The sequence below is a fragment of the Pagrus major genome, chromosome 11, assembly GCF_040436345.1.
Source record: "Pagrus major chromosome 11, Pma_NU_1.0".
Lineage (NCBI taxonomy): Eukaryota > Metazoa > Chordata > Actinopteri > Spariformes > Sparidae > Pagrus > Pagrus major.
This window is the reverse complement of record NC_133225.1, coordinates 17,321,042-17,341,413: the sequence shown is the minus strand read 5'-3', so window position 1 is coordinate 17,341,413 and position 20,372 is coordinate 17,321,042. Positions and strand designations below refer to the sequence as shown.

Genomic DNA, 20,372 nt, shown 5'->3' with positions numbered 1-20,372 from the left:
TTTTGCCTTTTTATCTCATTATTTAGACTTTTTTGATTTCATAATCATAATGTCAACCTTTTATGTCAGTATTATGGCTTACCATGGGAATATTGTTTTTAGTCAAGCTTAGTTTTCATCTGTCCTTAACTGACTGAAATCGGTTTCCATATAAACAAACTAAAGCATTATGCTCATTTTCGTGTCACCAGCGGCCAGATAAATGTAATCTAATAGCATTCAATCAAAAATATTCAGACCAAAATGTTTACATTGTTGTCCTCAAAGGAGTGTTTTTTCTCCTTTAGATGTAAGTGGACAACTCCCCTCCAGTTAGTTAGAACTGAGGAAGCCTCTTGGATGAGAGGTGAAACTGAAAGTCCAGTTGCATATGACACAGCACTTAGAAGTACCATGACCTGGATGACTGAGATCCTTCATCAGCTTAGTACAGCTTCATTCATTCACTTGTGACCATATGTACACAACTTCTGTCAGTTATTTTAGTAATTTAAAATGTAAGACTGTAAAATCTTGAAATGCTAAATTGATTTTGGAAACACATTTCCTCAATAAGCTGCTCCCTGTGAGTGACGGGATCCTGCATGAACAAACTATCCTCTGTAGCCTGAACAGTTATACGATGTTAAAAAGGTTATTTCACATGAGATCATTTATCTGTATGATGGATGTTGTTGTTGTTGTTGTCTTTCCTTTGGCTGTAGCTTATTTGCTCACGAATATTTAATGTTGTAGGAGAAACGTCACGAGCTTTTATTTTGAAATGTCTAAGCGGAAGGTGTGTGGTACGCGGTGTGTCTTGGCCGGCTGCAGGGGAGCTCAGAGGGAGGGACGCTCGTAGAAACCGTGACACGCTAGCTTCAGCAGAGTAGCTGCCAGGCAATTACAGCAGAGACGTATCGAGCGAGGGTGGCGACCGAAACTAATCAAAAAGGCCGTCCAGCACCTGAACCATCAATCGGCTGTACGAGGAAAGGCGATCAATCTGCCTGCGGTTAACCTTCGGAAGAAACGCGGAAGTGTAATTCAACGTCAACGTGTTTTTTTTTTTTTTTTTTGTGACTTATTATCGGTGGCAACATGGCTGAATGTAACGTTAGCATCGACAAGAATAAACTACCTGGAGTGAAAGAGGGTAACGTCCATTATACATTTACCGGCTAAATGTGAAGCAAGCTTGGTTACATGTTTAGCATCACAGGTGTCCAGCTAGCTAGGTGACAGCAGCGAGGCTAACGTTAGCTGAGTGAACACAGGTGTCTCTATTATGGTTGTTAGCACAGCTTGCTAGGTGATGCTAGCACGTCAGGAGTCAGGTGGCCAGCACTGATTATTAGACTTCTTAGCCTGGGAGCAGGCGTCGTGCCAGGTTTCTTTTGTTCAAATGTGTTTCCATTCAAGGTTAGAAGGAGAATTGTTCTTCTAGCAGAAAGAAAAGAGGTTGGCTCATTCGGTACTTCTTCATGTATATCTCACTGTTGTGGTGAAATGCTTTGTGGGCTAATGGATGTACACAATCTGGCACGACACCAGTGTGGGTAAATGCAGTGTAGGAGTCTAGTGCTGATCACATGGAGGTGTTTATCTGTTGTAAGCTATGTAGTTCAAGATGCATTTGTTGTTATGATGTAGACAGTGATTTAAAAAGTGACCTGTGCTCTCTTCTGTTTTTAATTTCATGTTTAGCATATCTGGTTACACTTTGCATGTGGCTGTCCGTCAGTCACTGCTTTCAAACCTTAGCCTCAAAGACTTGGTGAGCAGTAAGAAAGAAAAGAAAAATGCAACACCAGCCACTTCTCTTATAACTTTTATATACACCCAAAACTTTGTCTACCACTGTTATTGATGTTTTTAAAAAAAGGCTAAAAACAGGTGGAGAGAGGGTCTTTTATGCTCTGGAGCAGATTTTGGAGGGGAGGGATGCAGCTGCTCAGCAGGATGCTTGGTATTCTGGTCAGAGAGAGAAGAAGGAACGTGCATTCCCACTACTTGGCTAGTCTGCAGTGGGGAAAGACTGATAGAGCTGCTGGAAAAGTTTCAGTTTCATCCCTCATGTGCTCTTGTTGCACTTTGCTTTAACTGAAGCACAAACAGCCGACTCTTATGGTCTTGTGCATTGTGTTGTCAAGCTCAAAGGTTGATCAAACGATGGCGGGAGAACTTAAATCTTGGCTCGCAGCTGTAATCCGCCTGTCACTTGTTGCTTTATGTTGTTTTGAAGAGTTAGATGGTGCGTTTATCGAGGAACTGTCACGCAACACCAAATCGTAACAGTACTTGACATGTCTCATGTATACAGCTCTACCAGCCAGAATTAATCTCAGGTTTCTTGGCTAAGAAGATTAAGCATATGGTTGAAAAATGGTCTGTGTTAATCAAATCCCATACTGCTTTGAGGCAGTGGAGGGGGTTTTGCCAAGGTCTCGCCCTCTCTTCACAGCATCTGTTTCAGCCCAACCATTCACACAGTCTTGTGCTATCTAATACGACCAGACACTCTGGACCACTCGTCTGTGCATTCGTTTGAGTCCCAGGCATTCTCGTGCTCGTCGATAATATTGGCAGATAATTTGTTTTCTCAGTGCGATCTCTAATGCACAGTGAGACATAGACCGTAGCTGGTTATTAATTTTTTATGTGGATGAAGTAATGTTTGGGCTGTGAGCCTGGCGGTGTGAGGTTATTGAGTGTGGCTAGGCTCTGTGATGAAAACTGGGAGGAGAAGAGCTTTAAATACAAGATGAATGTCAAAGAATGGCTTGATAAGACTTTGAAAATGATGTATGATATGATTTGAATACTCTTAAACAAGAGTAAGTAAAACAAACAGTCTGAGTCACTAATTTGCTCTTTATTTTGGTCTTCCCTGAATAGAGCCACTGAGCAAAGCGGTGCATGGCTACATCCTGGATGAAATCATGTCTTAATTTTATTCTTCTATATTTGTAGCAGTGATGTTTACACAAGTTCTGCTGCTGAACAAAAGTTTCCTACGGCGGCACGATATATGCAAATCAGAGGGCAGTTAGATCCATGTCGACTGAACCGTAGAAGCAAGATGCTGTAGGGTACAAACAGTACATTCTATGCTATAATGTCCACAAACCCATAATTAGCTGAGACTGTGGGAAAGGTCTTAGATGTCCCCTTCGCCTCTACAGTTTCCTACACAGGAAACTGTCAGCATGTGAAGACCGGTGGATCCCGAAAAGCTATCTGCCTCATTTCACAACAGTCGAGATGCATGTGTGGTGATGGTATCGACAACTTCCCTCCCACTGCAGTTTGCGTAATTGTTTCCAGAGTGAATGTTCACAGCATTTTGGCAGTATCTGTAATATTGCAACTGTAAATGGAAAGTCTGCTGGCGTTTGTGCAGAGGGAAAACGAGCAGAAGAATATTGATTCTACCAGGAAAATCTTGTTGACTAAAAAATTTGATCATATTTATAGAGAGATTAGTGAGATCACAACTAAAGCCATACAGTTGCAGTTTTAGTCCTCGGTGTTAGAAATGTGAAGAGAGAGAGTTAATAAAAAGTTACTCAGCTACAGTAATTGTGACTCACATGTAAAGAGGTTTGTTCGAGCGATTAGATTTTCTAGATTTGCTGTCTATAATGTTTTAGGATGGGGCTTTAATAAGATGATTTAACTTGAATAACCAAAATATAAATGCATTTATATCTGTTTCTGCTAATGCACACAAAACGTTTTTCCAAGGGGGAGAGTTTTACTCGTGTACTGCCCGTTTGTCAGCCAGTTCAGCGATATCAACCAGCAGCATGTCAGTAATAAACCTACTTCTCACTTCTTAAGGTTCCTCGCACCTCTAAATAACTTGCGCAAAAAGCTCCAACAAACATCTGTCACTATTGGGGCTTTTTCAGGCTGAGGGCAAACGATGGTTCCTCATTCTCATTTTCACTTCGTGTGCTGGCATTCAGAAAATAACCACCTGACATGCGAGATGGCTTTTTATCTCTTCATCAGACTGTTTGGCCCAGTTTCTAATCTGTGAAAATATAGACATACAGTTTTTAAATGTCTCATATCCTGTTGTTGGGCACTAAGTGTTCACCAATTTAGCTTCATTGTCATCCAGATATCATCTGGCTCACAGGGCAAATCCATACATCGCTTTATAAAAAGTCATAATATTAAGTATGTTAATAAAAAAACACAAATTGAATCTCTCCTAATTTGCATTGTCGACTCTCTGCTTGTGTATCCTAGTTAAACTACTAAACTCCACCACCTGTCCTCAAGTGTGGGTCATTTTAAGTCATTTTTCTATTCAAGCATGTGAGCAGACAGATGGGCCGGATGTTGAACATCTGAAACTGTGAATGAGGTCCAACATCTGGGTTGCTGAAACGATGACTTTATTCAACAGGCATACAGTAGTTGAAACTTTTTTTTTTTTTTTTTGATTTAAATAGAAGGCTGTATCGGTATTCTTTTTCAATTTCAGTCTCTTTGTCTTTTGCAGTGTGCCGAGACTTTGCTGTGCTGGAGGACCACTGCCTGGCCTACAACCTCCAGGAACAAGAAAGTACGTTTTTTTCTGTTTTCACCTTAAGAGACAATTTACTTGTACTTATTTCAAAATGGGGATGTCTCCTTCTTTTCTGCTTTAAATGTTACTGCTTTGGTCCAGAGAAAAGCCTTTGATAAGTTCTTTTCATCCAAATAGGTCCATTCCCTTTTTTCTAGACTGTCTCTTTAAAAAACTTAAGTCATTTATCATTGTTATGGTTTCTGCATCAGAGCCGTCACGTCACTGCTAGGTGTTTTTGTCAAGCTGCCCTGCTGCATTCCTATAGTAGGAAATTTAATGTTTACTTTGCAAAAGAACAAAGAAAGAAAGATGTTTTCCAAGCGCAGCAGGAGAAAAATGAATGCTGTCCAGCAAGCTCCTCTTTTCCCTTCCGGAAAAATGTGTCCAGACCAACAGCATAAACTGCAGTGTCAGTGGCTGCAGCCTGATTAAGCCGACATAAACCCTGCTTCAGCCCCACTGTTAACAGTGTGAATGGTGCAGAATGCCACAACAATGCTATATCAGTCAAGGGCTGCGGTAGGATGCAGTGGACTGGAGTGTGTGATCTGGATCTACAGTTAGACGGCACAGACAGCTCAACAAAGGTTTTTATATGGGACACACTGTATGTTTGCACTGAGAAGGATCATTTTGTTCGCTCTGTGTTTGTCCCTGCGTGTCTGGCTGGTTCTTCTATGAAAGCACATGTGTGTTTAATTAGCCGGAGTCTTTATCAATCTCATGGTCGGATGATTTTCTCTTCTGCTGAAGTGTTTCCAGTAGAAATAATCTCAAGAACTCACTGGAGGTTAAACTATCTTCTGCTGAGTTTGTTTGAAAGGACATATTCTTCCAATACGTGCTGACAAACAAAGACCCAGACATAACAAGGTCTCCCTTTCATCAGACCCAAATGGCTAATGGCCGCCACATCTTCTCATATCCAAGAAATGCTTTAGGGGAAGGCAGGAAATTAGTCAGTTAATGTTCAGATTTCTTTCGTGAGCTTTTGTTTTCAGTTTGCCCAGATGTAGAAACATAACCGCTTCTTCTTCTTTGAACAGTCGTTTGTTTTTCGGTTTCTGTAAACATGTCACTCTATGTCACCATAAAAGGGTAAAAAATGCAACATGCTTTGTAAGAAAGAAGGCCAGATGTCACCCAGCCATGGCCTAACTGCAGATTAGGCAGTGTTTTAGCTGTGATTAATTTAGTTTTGGCTGGCCTGTCCTTGTGTTGTTATTACCCTTTTAAAGCCTTAGTGATCCATAACCAAGGCTCGTCTCCCTTTGTCACCACAATAACTGATCTGCTTTGAGCTGGCAAAACGTTTGTTTCACCTTTGACCCTGGAGGTCACTGAGGACAATGCTGCCCCACGTTGTCTTTTTTTCCCCCTGGATCGTATCGACAGATGGCCATCCTATAAAATGGGCTTTTTAGCACATTCAGTTCAAGTTAATGTAGAGTTACAGCTGGCTTTCATTTTTATTCAGAATGTTGAGCATGCAGAACACTGAAGCATCCAAATGTCGCATGGGAAACATTTCTTTATGGCTGTGTCAGCACTTGGCGTCTTTGTCAGTGGAAAGTGTTTTCTCTGTTTCAGTGGGTAGCTCCACACTGACCTGTCTGAGCTTCAGACGGTTCTGCTTTCTCACCCTAACTCCCCTTTTTTCTGAATGACCTGAGACAACATTGAGTTTGTTGAATGAACCAGCGTCACAGTATCCGGTCATGTTTTTTGTTGTTTTGCTACCTTGAAAGATGAATCAATGAAAAACGTGGCACTGGATTAATGATAGCCTTATCTTGGGCTGTGACATCAGTTTTTGCCTTCAAATATCTTCTTGTACGGTGTCATAAACTGAAACAATTGATCAGCGTCATCCAAAAAAAATCAATGTCAACCCCTTGCCTTGTTATCAAGTTGCCACAGCTGTGACTCACAGTTTCCTCTTTCAATCCCACCAGTCAGAAAGCAGAAACTTTATGAAGCTTGTCACAAGAAAATTGCCAAACGTAATTCGGTCCTTTTCACACGAAAGCTGGAAACAGATCGATAGGCAGGTGAAAGAGAGCTGAGGGAGTGAGTGATGCTCTCCATGCTCACCAAGTGGCCGGAGTGCGTCAGCAAGCAAGATTTATCATCTGTTATGGCCCACAACGTACCATCACACAACCTTGGAACGGCACCTCAGCTGCGAACATTCATTTCTCAGTGACTAAGAGCACTCTCTGTTTATTAGCAGAGACAGAAGCGTCTGCATCCTCCACGTTTAATCTTCTTCTCTGCGGACCATCTAAACAATACTACTGCCCCTGAGAGAGAAAAACATCAAGAAAGCGTGTATCTGTAAATAAACTTGCCATCACTTCATCACTAGTACGGTCCAGGCAGTTGGCCTACTCCAGTTTGTGTGTACACAGATTTAAGAGCAGTGCTCATATGTGTTTGTGTCCACAGTTGAGAGCCACTTGGCGTCCAACGTCAATAAGAGCCGTCTGGTGCAGAAGGACCTGCAGGTGGCCAAGAAGCTGCAGGAGGAGGAGGATAAGAGGGCCAAGGTCCAGAGCCAGAAACAGTTCGTTGAGCTGTAGGTGTCTCTCACACACACCAACAGTCACGCACACAATTTATTTACACATGCCTATATCAAAGCAAAATTCCAATGGAAGAAATTGACAATAAAACCATATACACACACACACACACACACACACATACACACAAGTTGTTAGGACACGAGAAGGCGACCTATAATGAGGAGAAATTTCTATTAGAAATGTAATTGTCTGTACTAGTTCTATACAGATTCAGCATATACCTGAAAGCTGTTATCTGGTTGTATATTTTATGTGCAGAATTATAAATCTGTATTGGTTTAATTTAGCCTAATTTCCTAAATTAAAGGTGTTTGCCCCTCAAAGGCCTCAAGAAATCATCAGAATACTTTGCAGGGATAGCTGTGGACATATGTGATAGCATCTGTTTTAGATTAGTGTAATTCCCAAACCCTATACCTTAAACAGATTTATGCTTCTCCAGCGAGGTGATCCAGAAGTCCTGCCACGGATGACTCCAACTTGATTTATCGTTCAGTGTAGGATTAACCCTTTAATGTTGAAAATGAGTAGGTTGTATCTTGCATTTATCACCAGAAATAAACTTGCGAACACTCAGCTGGTGCTAGAGAGCAACAATTTGTTTCTATGATTACTTGATGCTTGATTCCTACATTCAGTATAAATCGGATTAAAGTGACTTTACGTTCTTACACTCGAGAAGATTTGAGCTAGTAAAGGCTTTGCTAGATGAGAAAATAAACATTTTTCTAGCTTTACTGAAAAGAAGAATATTATGAAATCTGTTTTCAGTTTGATATAAGCTGTCTTCACTATTGGCAGCTGTAACTAGCAGCAGCATAAACATGAAGGAGAAAACGCAAGCAGACCATTCACAATTCTTGTGGTCTGTGTGGTATCTCCACAGCCCTGCTGTATCATTATATTTTGTAAGGGGTTTGGATCAGCTCAAGCTGCACGTCCAAAGCTATGCAGCTTCCACACAAACATAGCTAAGTGTTCTTCAGTCCAAAGAAAGAAGCCCCCCCTTCCCCCTTTTATTGAAAATAAAATTGCCGATTCACAGCTTACTGAGAGCGCCATTTCAAACCCTCACAGACATAGAAGGCTCCAGTAGTGGGATTGCGCCCCCAGGGAGAGACCAGATGCTCCACCATCCATGCAGGCAGGCCAATACTGCTTGTCGTGCTGGGAGCTCACACTGCCATCCACCCTGCACTTGCCAATGCCACTGCATGTTCACCCACTCTCAGATATTTGACTACGCACACACGCACACGCACACGCACACACACACACACACAGGAGAATGCATCACTCCTTTCTCAGAACATACCAATGAAGCAACACTGTTTTCTTTTTACCAGCTTAAATCTTCCTAAGCCGTCGGCTGCTCAGGTTAAAAACAGGTGCAGCGCCAAGGTAGTTAAGCTGTTACTGGGTCTTTTAAGTAAAGCATTACGAACTCATGTATGTCTATGAATACAAACAGAGAAGAGAAATGATCTTTGCATACTGTCAGCACTCATGGCTTATGGTGTTGTTGTCAAAATCACATCGTTTAAAGATGAGTAAGTGTGAGCTGTTGAGATCAACATCGCAACAGGCGAAGATATTCATGCTCCTGCCTGAAGCACACACACACACACTGCCGCTCACAACATGTTAGATAGTAACTTCACTGCTGATCATGTTTCTCTGGTGTAACATGATGATTTCAATTGCTGTGCAGCTCTTGGTTTGTTCATCCATATATAATACATTGTTTTCAGGATTAAAACCTGTGAAGCGTTGGAATGTTTTAATTTTCTGTTAGTCAGTCTGCTTCATTTTCCGTGAAAGTCTCAGTCTGCTACATTAATCCTGTCTGGATTAAGGCTAGAGTGAATTTCAATCTAATGGTAAAACACTGAGAGAGATAAAAGTATCAAGGGTCAGAAGAATGCCAGCAGAAGCATCAACAAAAAGTGCTCAAAAGGGAGACATTGAAGGATTAATATGGGAAGTATTCTTATACAAATTTGAAATTGATTTCATTTCTACTGTCTAAACAGTATTATCCATTATAATAATCTTCAGGGGTGGGGGAAAATAACAATTCTTAGATACATGGCGATTCTCTATTGAAAGATTAGATTAGATTACAGTTTTGTAATACTGGGCTGCACTTCCCTTACGGTTTAACCATTTGGACGGTGAAACGTAACAGATATAGATTTAAACCTGTGCACCATGTTAACGTTGTAAGATAGGCTACTACTTGAGTAGAGGATGGTAGAGTTATGCAAAATAATATAAAAATAGCAAGTAGTCACACAGTGAGAAAAAAATAAATAATGTATAACGAACAGAAATTGTGATGGATCATGAATCACAGTGCATTGAAATTGAATCATGAAGTAGAGATTCCCACCCCTCATCATCACCCACATCCTTACTAATGTGGTTGCAAACAGATTGTTTCTCTATCGTGAGGCTGTCGTATATCTGTCACTTATATTTGATTGTTCTCCCAACCCCTCCTCATTTGCACTTGAACACACATCGACCTATGGGGACCTCAGTGAGCGCCAAGATAATGAGATCGCCCAGGAGATTCAGGATCAACTGGTCCGACAGGCAGAACAACAGCGTCAGCAGGAAGAGAAGGATGCAGTAAGACACACACACACACACACACACACACACACACACACACACACACACACACACACACACACACACACACACACAAAGACATTTCTGCCCATTTAAGCACAATGTGAGTTACATCCACCCATCAGTGATTTGACTTCTGGTATCGATGAGCTGTCATGGGTGGGTCATTGTACTCGAACCATCACCTTGTTTGTGCCGCCTCATTGTCATAATTGAATGAGGTCCACAGTGACCCGACCTGTATTTCTTTCTATTAATCACATGTGTAAATGCTCTACATAAGAGAAGAGACTTAATTATATTCTGATGGCACAGAATCAGGATGTTTTTTGACAGTGTCTGTGGTTTCTCTCCACAGTGAGATAAGACAAGGGGCTCTGGTTTAGTTTTGGTCCATCCATCATTCCTGACACAGTGTATTATTTGACATTTCCATTATTGCATGTATTGCTCTAAAGGGTGAACATTTCTTGCCTCTAAATTGAGGAAGTGATGCGTCCAATTGAACTTATTTCTATTTTAGCCTGAGGAAGGGCTCCACAGCACTTTATTTCTTGTTTGAATAATCAGAGAATGATGCATCTCACCACTGTAATCCGACATGTTTGAAATTACACTGACTGGCAGACGAAAAACAAAACACAGTGACATATTTGTTGCAGAGCAACCCAAAGGGAGACTTGTTTGTATTCATGTGGGACAGTGTGTTTACTGTGGCCATGTTGTTTGTTTGTAGGCCATCGCTCGCAAGCTGCAGGAGAAGGAGATGAAAGAGGAAAGGAAGCGACAGAAGCAGCTGGAAGCGAACTTTGAGGAGGAGTACTTTGAGGATCATGGAGGTGGGTAGAGCACCATGGGTTCATGTTTATGTTTGGCTGTTCCTGTGTCTCTTTCTTCGTTTGTGTTTGTGGCATGAGTGTGTGTGTGTGTAAGGACATGAGAAGAAGCGGTCCTCTTCCGTGGACTGGGATTTTTCTTCCAGCTCTGAATGTGTGTGGATGTGCTTTTGAGGCCACACAGCCCAGGAGACTGTTGCTGACATGAAGCAAAGATTTTGGAATGCATTTATAAGCTCATAATTGACCTTGAAGGGAGGCTAACATGTTTCTACTAAGACGTAATTCGTCATTTCGCTCCCATTCAAGAGCAAACACCACTGTGAATGGGTTTAACAGTGCTCCAGTTTTAAGATGTAGCCTAAATGTGCTTTGATATCAGCTCAGTGTTCAGAGTTCACCTGAGATATTAAATTAATCTCCAGTTAGTGGGAGATGATTGTATTTAGAAAACATAACCATTGTAGACATCTTTGTCCACAAATCTGTGTTTGTTTTGTTTCCATAACATATTTTTGAGCACTCTCAGTGTCTTGAATTGGAATCTGTTCAAGTCTTTTCATGCACACATCACCCTACTGCATGATTCATCCCACTGGAGGGCTGATCGCTTTCTACTGAAACACAAACAGTGGCTCATTCTTCTTTGTGTTGTTTGTAAAGTCTTGCTCCATGTCAACTAGCCAGTGTAGACGGTTCACATTAAGATCAGGGTTGATTCTGCATCATCTACACGTTTGAATTGCAGGTTTACAGTAAACGCTTCTAAAATGTAAGGTATTGCTGCTTTTCTTTGTCATTATGACAGTAAATGAAGAGTCTTTGGGTTTTGGACTGTTTGTTCACTGCAGGCTCTGGGAAATTAGGATGAGAATTTGTCAACATTTTTGTGAGTTTTCATTTGATAGACTAAATGTTTAATTGATTAGTCATGAAAGTAATTGTTAGTTGCAGCCCTAAATACATGTACATTTACAAATATACTTGGAAAACACATATTTCATATTTACTTAAACAATCAGAGAACTTTAGGGCTTTTGGGTCTTTCCACTCCTTTTTGCTCTCCGGATGTCGTGTAAGTTAAACATGCAATACAGGACAGAGGGAGGACGGACTAAAGTGTCTATGACATAAACACATCTGAACAAGTGTCTCCAGCTGTCAGTCTACCTGTCCTGTTGTGTCTGTATGGATCACCTGCTAGTGGGCTGGATGAAGCTACAGTACGTCCTTGCTGATGTTGACTGCTCTCTTTACACTCCAATATTTGTGCTACTGCCAGGTTTGCTGTGTTGTCTTGTGTAACCACACACCTTTAATGTCCCTGGTGTGTGTGTGTGCGTGTGCGTGTGCGTGTGCGTGTGCGTGTGTGCATACTACTGTGGCAGTGTGAATGTACACAGTAGAACAAAGATTCAGCACCTTTGTTTACCCTGCAGCCAATGCTGTAAGGGACTGTCGTCACAGTGAGTACAGATACATTTTATGCAGGTTAGAGATAGTCACTGTGCACGAAGGTGTTCAATTTTTCAGACTCTTAAAAAAAATTGCCTTTTTGTCAATTCATAACAGAGTGCTGCGTTACAAATCTCAACCCCATTATTTTTATTTTTTTGTATATCCTCATGTCGCTTTTCATCAGTAGTCATGTAATTGGCTGCTCCTCACAGGAAATGAGATGCTGCTGGCTGTGTTTGTGTTAATCCAGTGGATTACAGTTGCTCACAAACCAGCATGTGGGCAGAACCTGTCTCCGCTTGACAGATACACGGCTGTGAAAAAAAATGTGGAGAAGAGATAAAGATGGGAAAGTGTATTTAAACTAGCCCAGTCACTCTGAGCAGGTCTTTGTACCTGCCTCCTTTTTCAAATGTTTGAACATCAACAAAGTCCTGTCAACTCGATTAGACGTTCAGCAGCAGGTTAGATAACTGAATTCCATTGAGCTGACTCTCAATGCTCAGAGCTCCGGCCTCTGCTGTGTGCTTCCTCAATGTGCGTTTCAACTCATTTGTTTTCATTCAAACTTTTGTCAGTCACAGGCCAACTCCCAGGAGGCAGGTGTTCTTAAAGGAACATGTTGTTCTCAATCTCTTGTTCAATTTCTTCCGCTTAGTGAATCATGCTCTGCATATAGGCTTCGATGACAAGATGTGTATCCATTAACCAAAGGGTACACATTTACCATCTGTTTATATAGGTTCCAAACACTTGTGGCCACTGTCTTAACCTTATTTTTTTTTTTTTTTCCTGCAGTAATAACATCTCTGGACGTTTTGGGTGCCTACACTCTTTATATCTGCAGCACTTACTTTATCTTTTGTCCATCACTCTCCTCACAGGTGCTGTCTAACTCAGTGCTTACTAACCATCTTAGCGTATGTAATTCCTGTCTGTCATTTTTCATGTTTCCATGTTCTCATCAACCATCACCATCTTCATCATTCTCTCCACGCTGTCATCCTCTCACCCTCGCTCCTTCATCTCTGCCCTGTTCAGCTGCTGCAAGGAGACCCCTTGACTTAGACAAACCCACCCGTCACAAATCAACTTCACCAGGCCGTTACGATGCATATGCTCCAGTGAGCTCACATCGTGATTACTCCCCAGATTATAGCTCTGTAGAGCCCAAAAGGAGCAGGTACCCAAGACAGGACCCAGCGGCACCCCACAGCCGCTCCAGATACCCTGAGCACTACCTAGTGGGAGAAGGAGGGCGGAGCAGGCATGCAGATCCGTACCCAGAGCACCTGCTGCCCTCCAGAGGGAAGCATTGGGACAGGTATCCAGATTATGAGCCAACAGAGACTGGCAGAGCCAGGGGCCCAGGGGGAGAGGAACCCGAGACAGTGGTGAGGCGGAAGGAGAGACCAGCCAGACCACCTCCACCGCAGAGCCCCATAGAGAGAGACAAGGCTTGGGAGAGGGAAAGGGACAGGGACAGGCAACGGGACAGAGTTCGGGGAAGAGGCACAGAACCGGAGAGGCAGATGGTAAAAGACCAGAGGAAAGACAGGGAGCAGGACTATAGAAGGCGAGAGAGAAGGGACAGGGAAAGATCCAGAGACAGGGGACAGAGTGGGGACAGATACAGAGAAACAGACAGGCAGAGACAGAAGGTGAGAGGCGGACAACGAGCGAGAGCCAGGAGCATGGAGAGAGGACTTGAAGAAGAGCCGGGGCCCAGCAGAGACTGGCCAAGGGAGGGCAGGGCTTCTTGGGAGGAGGAGTGGGATGATGGTGAGAGGGAAAGGAGGGCGAGGGGCCGGCAGCGCGTCCACTCCGGCCCTGAAGAGGTGTTTGAGGAGCTCAGGAGCAACGAAGAGAGAGGGGACAGCAGACAGTGGGAGGGTCCCAGCAGAAAACGGAGTGACACTCACCCCGACGAAGAGACAGGTACCACCCTGAGCCCCCCTCTGGGCTCTGCGGGGGTGTTTGTGTGGTGTGCTGGAGTTGCTTTCTTTGCTGTGGCAATCTCAGGTGGTGGGTTGATCTAACATCACAATCACTAATGAAAACACTAATTTTCTCTTCTCATGAGCACAACGGTGATTTCACAGTAATTTCTCATCACTGATGTGATTTTAAAGGTCTGAAATGGTTCAATCTGTTGCTGTTGTGCTGTGGGGATCGCTGGTTGCTTGTTGCATTGAGCAAGGCAATGATCACAATGTGCTGAGCCTAAAACGTATGCTGTGATTTTGTAGTAGAATAGCTCTGTGGATTTTGATGGGTTAAAGTTTTGGCATTCACGGAGGGCTTCAGGGTGAGTGAGCTGGCTTTATTATCATATCTCAAAGCATTGAACAAAACAGCGGAGATGCACTGCAGCCCTTTTAGGTGCCTTATGGCTTTAATCCAACAATCAAACAAAAATGTTTTGATCATTTTAATCCTTGATTTTGTCATTTATCACAAAAAATGTGAAGGCAATTTGTAAATTGAAAATGGTTTTATCAGTTGTTTTTTTATTAAAAAGACTAAGCACTAGATTAGAAAATAATTAACAGATAATTCACTAATCAAAATGATTGTTAGTTGCAGTCCTAATCTTTTGTTCCTGTAATATGTGACATCCGCAGGGCGTATTGTGCACAAAGGGAGTGGAGCAGTAGTAGCAGAAACTGAGTTCAAACTGAGCGAGGCCACCAAGGGGTTGACGAACCTTGATCTCCGTGAGCTGGAGCTGAAGGACATGGAGGTGGCCAGGAAACTGCAAGAGGAGGAGATCAAAGTGAGTAAGGAAGACAGAGAGTGTTAAATTTTGTGTTTTCTTTTTGCCGAAGAAAAGTGAACAGTTTTATGCACATGACTGAAATCAAATCAAACAACCGATAAAGCAAACAGTATCATATGTTGAAGATATGATGCATTTTTATACATTTAACAACTCTCCCTCCATTAAGCTGTTAAGTTCTAATGAGAGTTCTCAAAATGTCTTACTGAACATGTTAAAAGTGCAGACATTAGGTACTGTATGCAAAGTCTGACCTCAAGTTCAATATCTTGCCCAATTGGTGGTCGACCACTCTACCTCCTGAGCCACAGCCGCCTGTATGACTGAAGGCTATAAAAAGCAAGAGCTCATTCAGACCAAATCAGGCATCATCATTTTGAGGGTAGTGTATTTAGGCTGTAGTTGTGTGGACCGCTGGGGTCTCAGAAGAAAAAACAGAATCGACTTTTGGAGGAACTCAGCCCGACGTCACACTGCGGTGGCCAGTCACATAAGCTAGCATGCAGACTGGCTGGTCAACAGTTTTATTGTTCAAGCCTATTACACTAAATTAATAAATTGACACTAAAAAATAGCTTTTTCTTGATTTCTTTTTAGCACTGGTTGACATGACACATTTGATATCAGGTTGAAACAGATACTGTCATGTAGGCCAATAAAAAAAAAAAAGACAAATGCACAAACATTTAGAGGTCTGCCAAATTGCTCTGAGTTTCTATAATGTTGCTTGGTGCCTCAAACAACACTGCGCTGCCAGGAGACTCGACCACCAGGGGAGAAGAAATACTTCTTACAGATGGAGAAAACCCATCTGGAAGAGTTGTTGCTCCCAGGCCAGGAGCCAGAAAGCTGGCGCAATCCAGGCGAAGTTCACGGACCAAACGATGACACTCCCGCTTATATCCTCCCACACATGGCACGGGCCTGTTCTAATTGTGACAATGCCTGATTTGGTCTGAATGAGGCCTAACACCCAGCTTCTGGATGACACTCAATTGTGTCAAGTCAGTTAAATAATAGTAAATCTGATAACAAAATAATAGGCATTGTTTGGCTTTCTATAGAATAAGGTTTCAGGGCATAATAACATGAAAAGCTTTATTTTATCAAAAGATTCTGAAATTAAAAATGTGCAAGATGTTGGTTTAGACGAATCAAATTCTGTGTGATGTCTGCTTTTAATTTGTTCTACTTGAATAAACCCTACTACTGCACTGTTGCAACAGCTTCCATATCTGGAGGGAAGTCTGTATGGAGTGCTAGAATAGCATGATATGGTAAAGCGATATACTCGTTCTCTGCTGTAATTGACTTGAAGCCAGAGTGTCAAAAAAAATATATTGAAAGGCCTCAATCTCAGTTATTTCCTATGTTATATAATGTCAGAACAATGTGTTCCAGCTCTGGGGCAAATGTGACTTTTTTGATTGTTTTCTGGTTTCAGGCAAGCAAGATGCATGTGCGTGCAGCCCAAGTGGCGCAGGATGAGGTGAGTGGGCATGAAGTCTGGAAACTTTACTTATACTGTCTGACCTCTTTTTATATCCTTTCATTTCCTGAGCTCTGCTTTATTGTCATATAACCCTGAGTGTATAAAACCATGTCTGAACCACACTCTTTCTGCCTAAAGAAAGTTTAGAAGTAACTTCTGTATTAGTGACATCACACTGAATGTGAACAGGGTGTTTTCAGAACACAAATATGTATTGACATGAAACACAGTCAACATGTCGCCCACTAATGGAATCATGTAGGGTACTGAGGTTTTGGAGGTGTTGATGTGGATGTGTGTGATGTCTCGTCTTGCAGGAAATCGCCCGGCTCATGATGGAACAAGAGAAAAGGGAATACAAAAAGAATCGAGAACGGGAGCATGAGAAAGAGCGGGAGAAAGACAAGGAACGAGAGAGGGAGAGGTTGGCCATGGAGAGGATGGCGATCGAAAGGAGGCGGCAAGAGGGGGACTACAGGGTAATTTTCTGTAACCATACTCATTTTAAAATTGTGTGCTTTGGGGTGAAATATTTTTGCAGCCTGTGACTTTATTCTACAAAACAAAGTGCATTTCCACTGTGGTACTAGAACCATAATTGTAGGGACTATAATTTTTGTTGATTTCCAGCCAAACTCGGAGGAAGTTGTCCGGCCCAGAACACGAGACGAGTATGAACACCAGAGGCAGAGGAACCACAATAAGCCTGCCAGGTACCAGCACTCGGCAAGAATACTTCTTAAAACCAAATATTTCCACTCAGTCAAGGAGCAGAAACCTCAGAAATGTCATTAATTTTTCCTTTTTTCCACCCTCTCTCTCTCTCTCGGTCTGTCTCAGGCCTCCTCAGCCTCGAGCACACGATTATGAGAATGTGAACTCTGGCTACGGCTACTCGGATCATGCTGTTCCCCCTCGCGCTCCCGCCAGACCTGAGGCTGCTTTCAAAGGCACGTAGTTCATGTGACAGAGAGGCTGCATTTACTTCATCCTCACATAAAGTATATTTAATTAATTAAGGATGTACCTTGTGTTTAAGGATAACACTGGTGTCTTTTTCATTATTGCATATTAGCTACACGTTGCATATTGTTAACCTGATCACGTATATTTTTTCTGTAGCATATTGGATTTCTGTTCTTATATTTTATTCTTATGAACTTCTTTTGACTTTGTGATGAAAAAATAATAGTCCAAACCCAAAGACTCAACATTTTCTATCATCAATCACACAGACAAACAGCAAATCCTTACATTTAACTACTTAGCTACTGGAAAATGCTGTTGTCACAGGCATAATTGGTCCATATTAAGTTAATGAACGCTTTTAAATTTCTAGTAATGTATTTTATTGAAGCACTAACAGTCCTTGTTTCATATAACTAGAAGGGTAGCTCACATAATCAACAGAAATAAATTCATGACCTCCAAAAAGAAAAACTGATGTCTCAAAAAGTGCAGTGCCAATATAACTGAAATTGCAGTGTGATGTATGAAGCTGCTGATGGATCTCTGTCTCCTCTATCTTTTCCAGGTGCCTATTACAAGCGGTGACTCAGGCTCTCTACCATGTGCAGACATGCTGTCAGTCCTCCTTCGTCCTCTTATTTTTATTATTTATCTTTTTGTTTTCAACCATTCGCACTCTTTTGACCAAAAGCCTTGGGACAATCTAATGAGCTGGCAATGGAATTTTTTTTTTTTTTTTATACCCTCCAAAGTTGGGCCCAGAGTCAAGGAAGTGGGTCTGTGAGTGCTGGAACCACAGTAATCGTACTCATCATCATCATCATCCTTATCATCATCCTTTTTTTTTATTGTGATTTCAAATGATTATTTCTTTTAACTGACTCAACATCAAGACAAGCTAAAATCTCAGCCTTGTGACATAAACTCCCCTGATTCTTAGCTGTTGAAATCAAGGAACCACCTCCTCACCTGCTGTGGTCGTCATGTGCTGATGTTCGTCCCATCTGTGGACCATGCCGTCACAAGGGCTCAAGGTCTCCGCTGGATATAACCATGCAATCTCCGATTTCCTCATGGCTCTTCATGGGACGTGCCTGTCTGCGCCAACATGGCTGCTACAGTGTCTTAGATACCAACATGGCAGCTGCTTTGTACACCCCTGCTGCAGTTCTGTTCTCTTGTCATGCTGTGCAACGAGGCCACACAGGCCCGTTCCACGCAGCGTTTGACTCTGGAGGGAAACCTTTCTGTTGCTGTATTCAAACAAAACACATTTAAATAAGCCTTTATCAAGATGCTGGTGGTCTTGGCTCTGACATGTTTGCCACCTTGTTCCCATGCAGACGAGATGGAGCTTTGTGATGATCCATGGACATTTAATTGGCTGTAGCCTTTTCTCTGCTTGTGCGTGGCGCTTTTTTTTTTTTTTTACCCCATCACCCTCAAACTGAAAGTGGATGGATGATATTCTGTGTAAAACTCATTGTTTCTATGTGCATGCTTACTGAAAGTATACAACTGTGTACATGCATTTCAGCTGAAATGATCTGGCTCCCTCTTTATCGTCAGAAAGGGCTAAAGCCACAAAAAGCCAATAATCTTCTTTTTGTGAATGAAGCTTATATACTACTGTACTATGTATCACTTTTCTGCCACTATTTCATATCGGCTTGTCATTTACAAACCAAAACTGGCCCATAACAGAACCAGTACCAAAATGAAATGCATGTACATTGCTTGTCTGTGTTCATGCTTATGCTTAAGGCACAGACATTGTGCGGTTGAATATTTGTTCTTTTGTTTTATTTAAATGTAAATATGTTTTTTACTTGTGTTACCAAATCATGTTCCCCTTTGTGGAAAATACAAGATCCTCTCTTCAGTCCCTTTATCTTGTGTCCCGCTAGTTATCTTAGCTCAGAAAGGGAGCCTTATATTTTATTTTTATATAATATTTTATTGATTTTTCCTCAGATTGTTCCTTTAATTTTCCATTCCCTCAAGCTTTCCTGCCGTCACTTCCAGTCCTCTTCTCTTTGTCTCACACTCAAAGGCAGACATCACTTCCTGCCTGCAGAAAAGGCAAACATTCCCACAATAGTCGTGCTTTTGGATGGAGGGAAATCAGTCACATGATCACAGGATATAAAAATATAAATCACTGCTCAATGGGACCTATTTTAGTGTTTTTACTGTTCTAAGATCCATTACTTTCTGTTCATATTGAATAAGAATGATAAAGGAAAATGAAAAGCACATTCAGGCTTTTGAGTTTATGGAAAATATTAATTTTGGCTATAAAGTGATTAACTTTAGTGAACATTCAGCGCTGCTTTCAGGTTCTCATGTTGTAAGAGAAGTTCCTGAAGTGCTTCCAAAATGATTCCCTCCATGTCCAGAGAAAATTAGCAGTGTGAAATGTGTTTATTGCTGAGGCCAAACACACAGGTGTTATTGAATTATAATATGTGCTTATTGCTGTTGACCAGATGAGATTTGTGCCATACGTTTGTAATTTTTTCAGGGACTTGAAAAAGGGGAAAGCTTATAGAGTTGTTGTGGTTGTAGCAGAGCTGCCACACCCACCAAGGTGGGACTCTTAATTTATTCTTTGGTGAGAGCGCCACCTTGTGGAGATGTTGACAAAAATTGACAAAAGTGTAGAAAACTGATCAGGATGCGTCTTTGTGTATTTGTGGATGTTGTGCATCAGACATTACTTTGGAATCGAGTGCTGTCTACATTGAACATCAAGTGTTAACGTTTTTAATTTTCTTTAATCCAGGGCTTGTATGCAATCTACCAATCATGATCCAACACGTGTGTGTGTTGGAACTTGCTGTAACAGAACTTTTTTTAAGTAAAATGAATTAACAAGTTGCTTTTACCTATAGCATCTCAAAATGTAATAAAGTGTATCAGCATTTCCACTGTTTATGAGTACGACTCATTCATTAAGTCCCTAAAACACATGAAGGAAAGTCTAGTCCTGAAATAACCCTTAAGAAAACACCTTCAGGTTTCTAAAGGTAATTTCTTTAACACCCTT

The 20,372-nt window shown here is 41.7% G+C and overlaps 1 protein-coding gene across 1 annotated transcript; it reads left to right on the top strand.

The window, feature by feature from the left end:
• The first annotated feature begins 884 nt into the window (after nt 1-884).
• ccdc50a (coiled-coil domain containing 50a) lies at nt 885-20,256 on the top strand. The gene is made up of 12 exons (XM_073476722.1): nt 885-1,135; nt 4,496-4,558; nt 7,013-7,142; nt 9,696-9,786; nt 10,526-10,628; nt 13,125-14,021; nt 14,708-14,859; nt 16,307-16,351; nt 16,672-16,833; nt 16,985-17,067; nt 17,195-17,304; nt 17,889-20,256. The coding sequence occupies exons 1-12, from the start codon at nt 1,081-1,083 to the stop codon at nt 17,906-17,908; spliced, it is 1,911 nt and encodes a 636-aa protein (XP_073332823.1). The 5' UTR covers nt 885-1,080; the 3' UTR covers nt 17,909-20,256.
• The last annotated feature ends 116 nt before the right edge of the window (nt 20,257-20,372 follow it).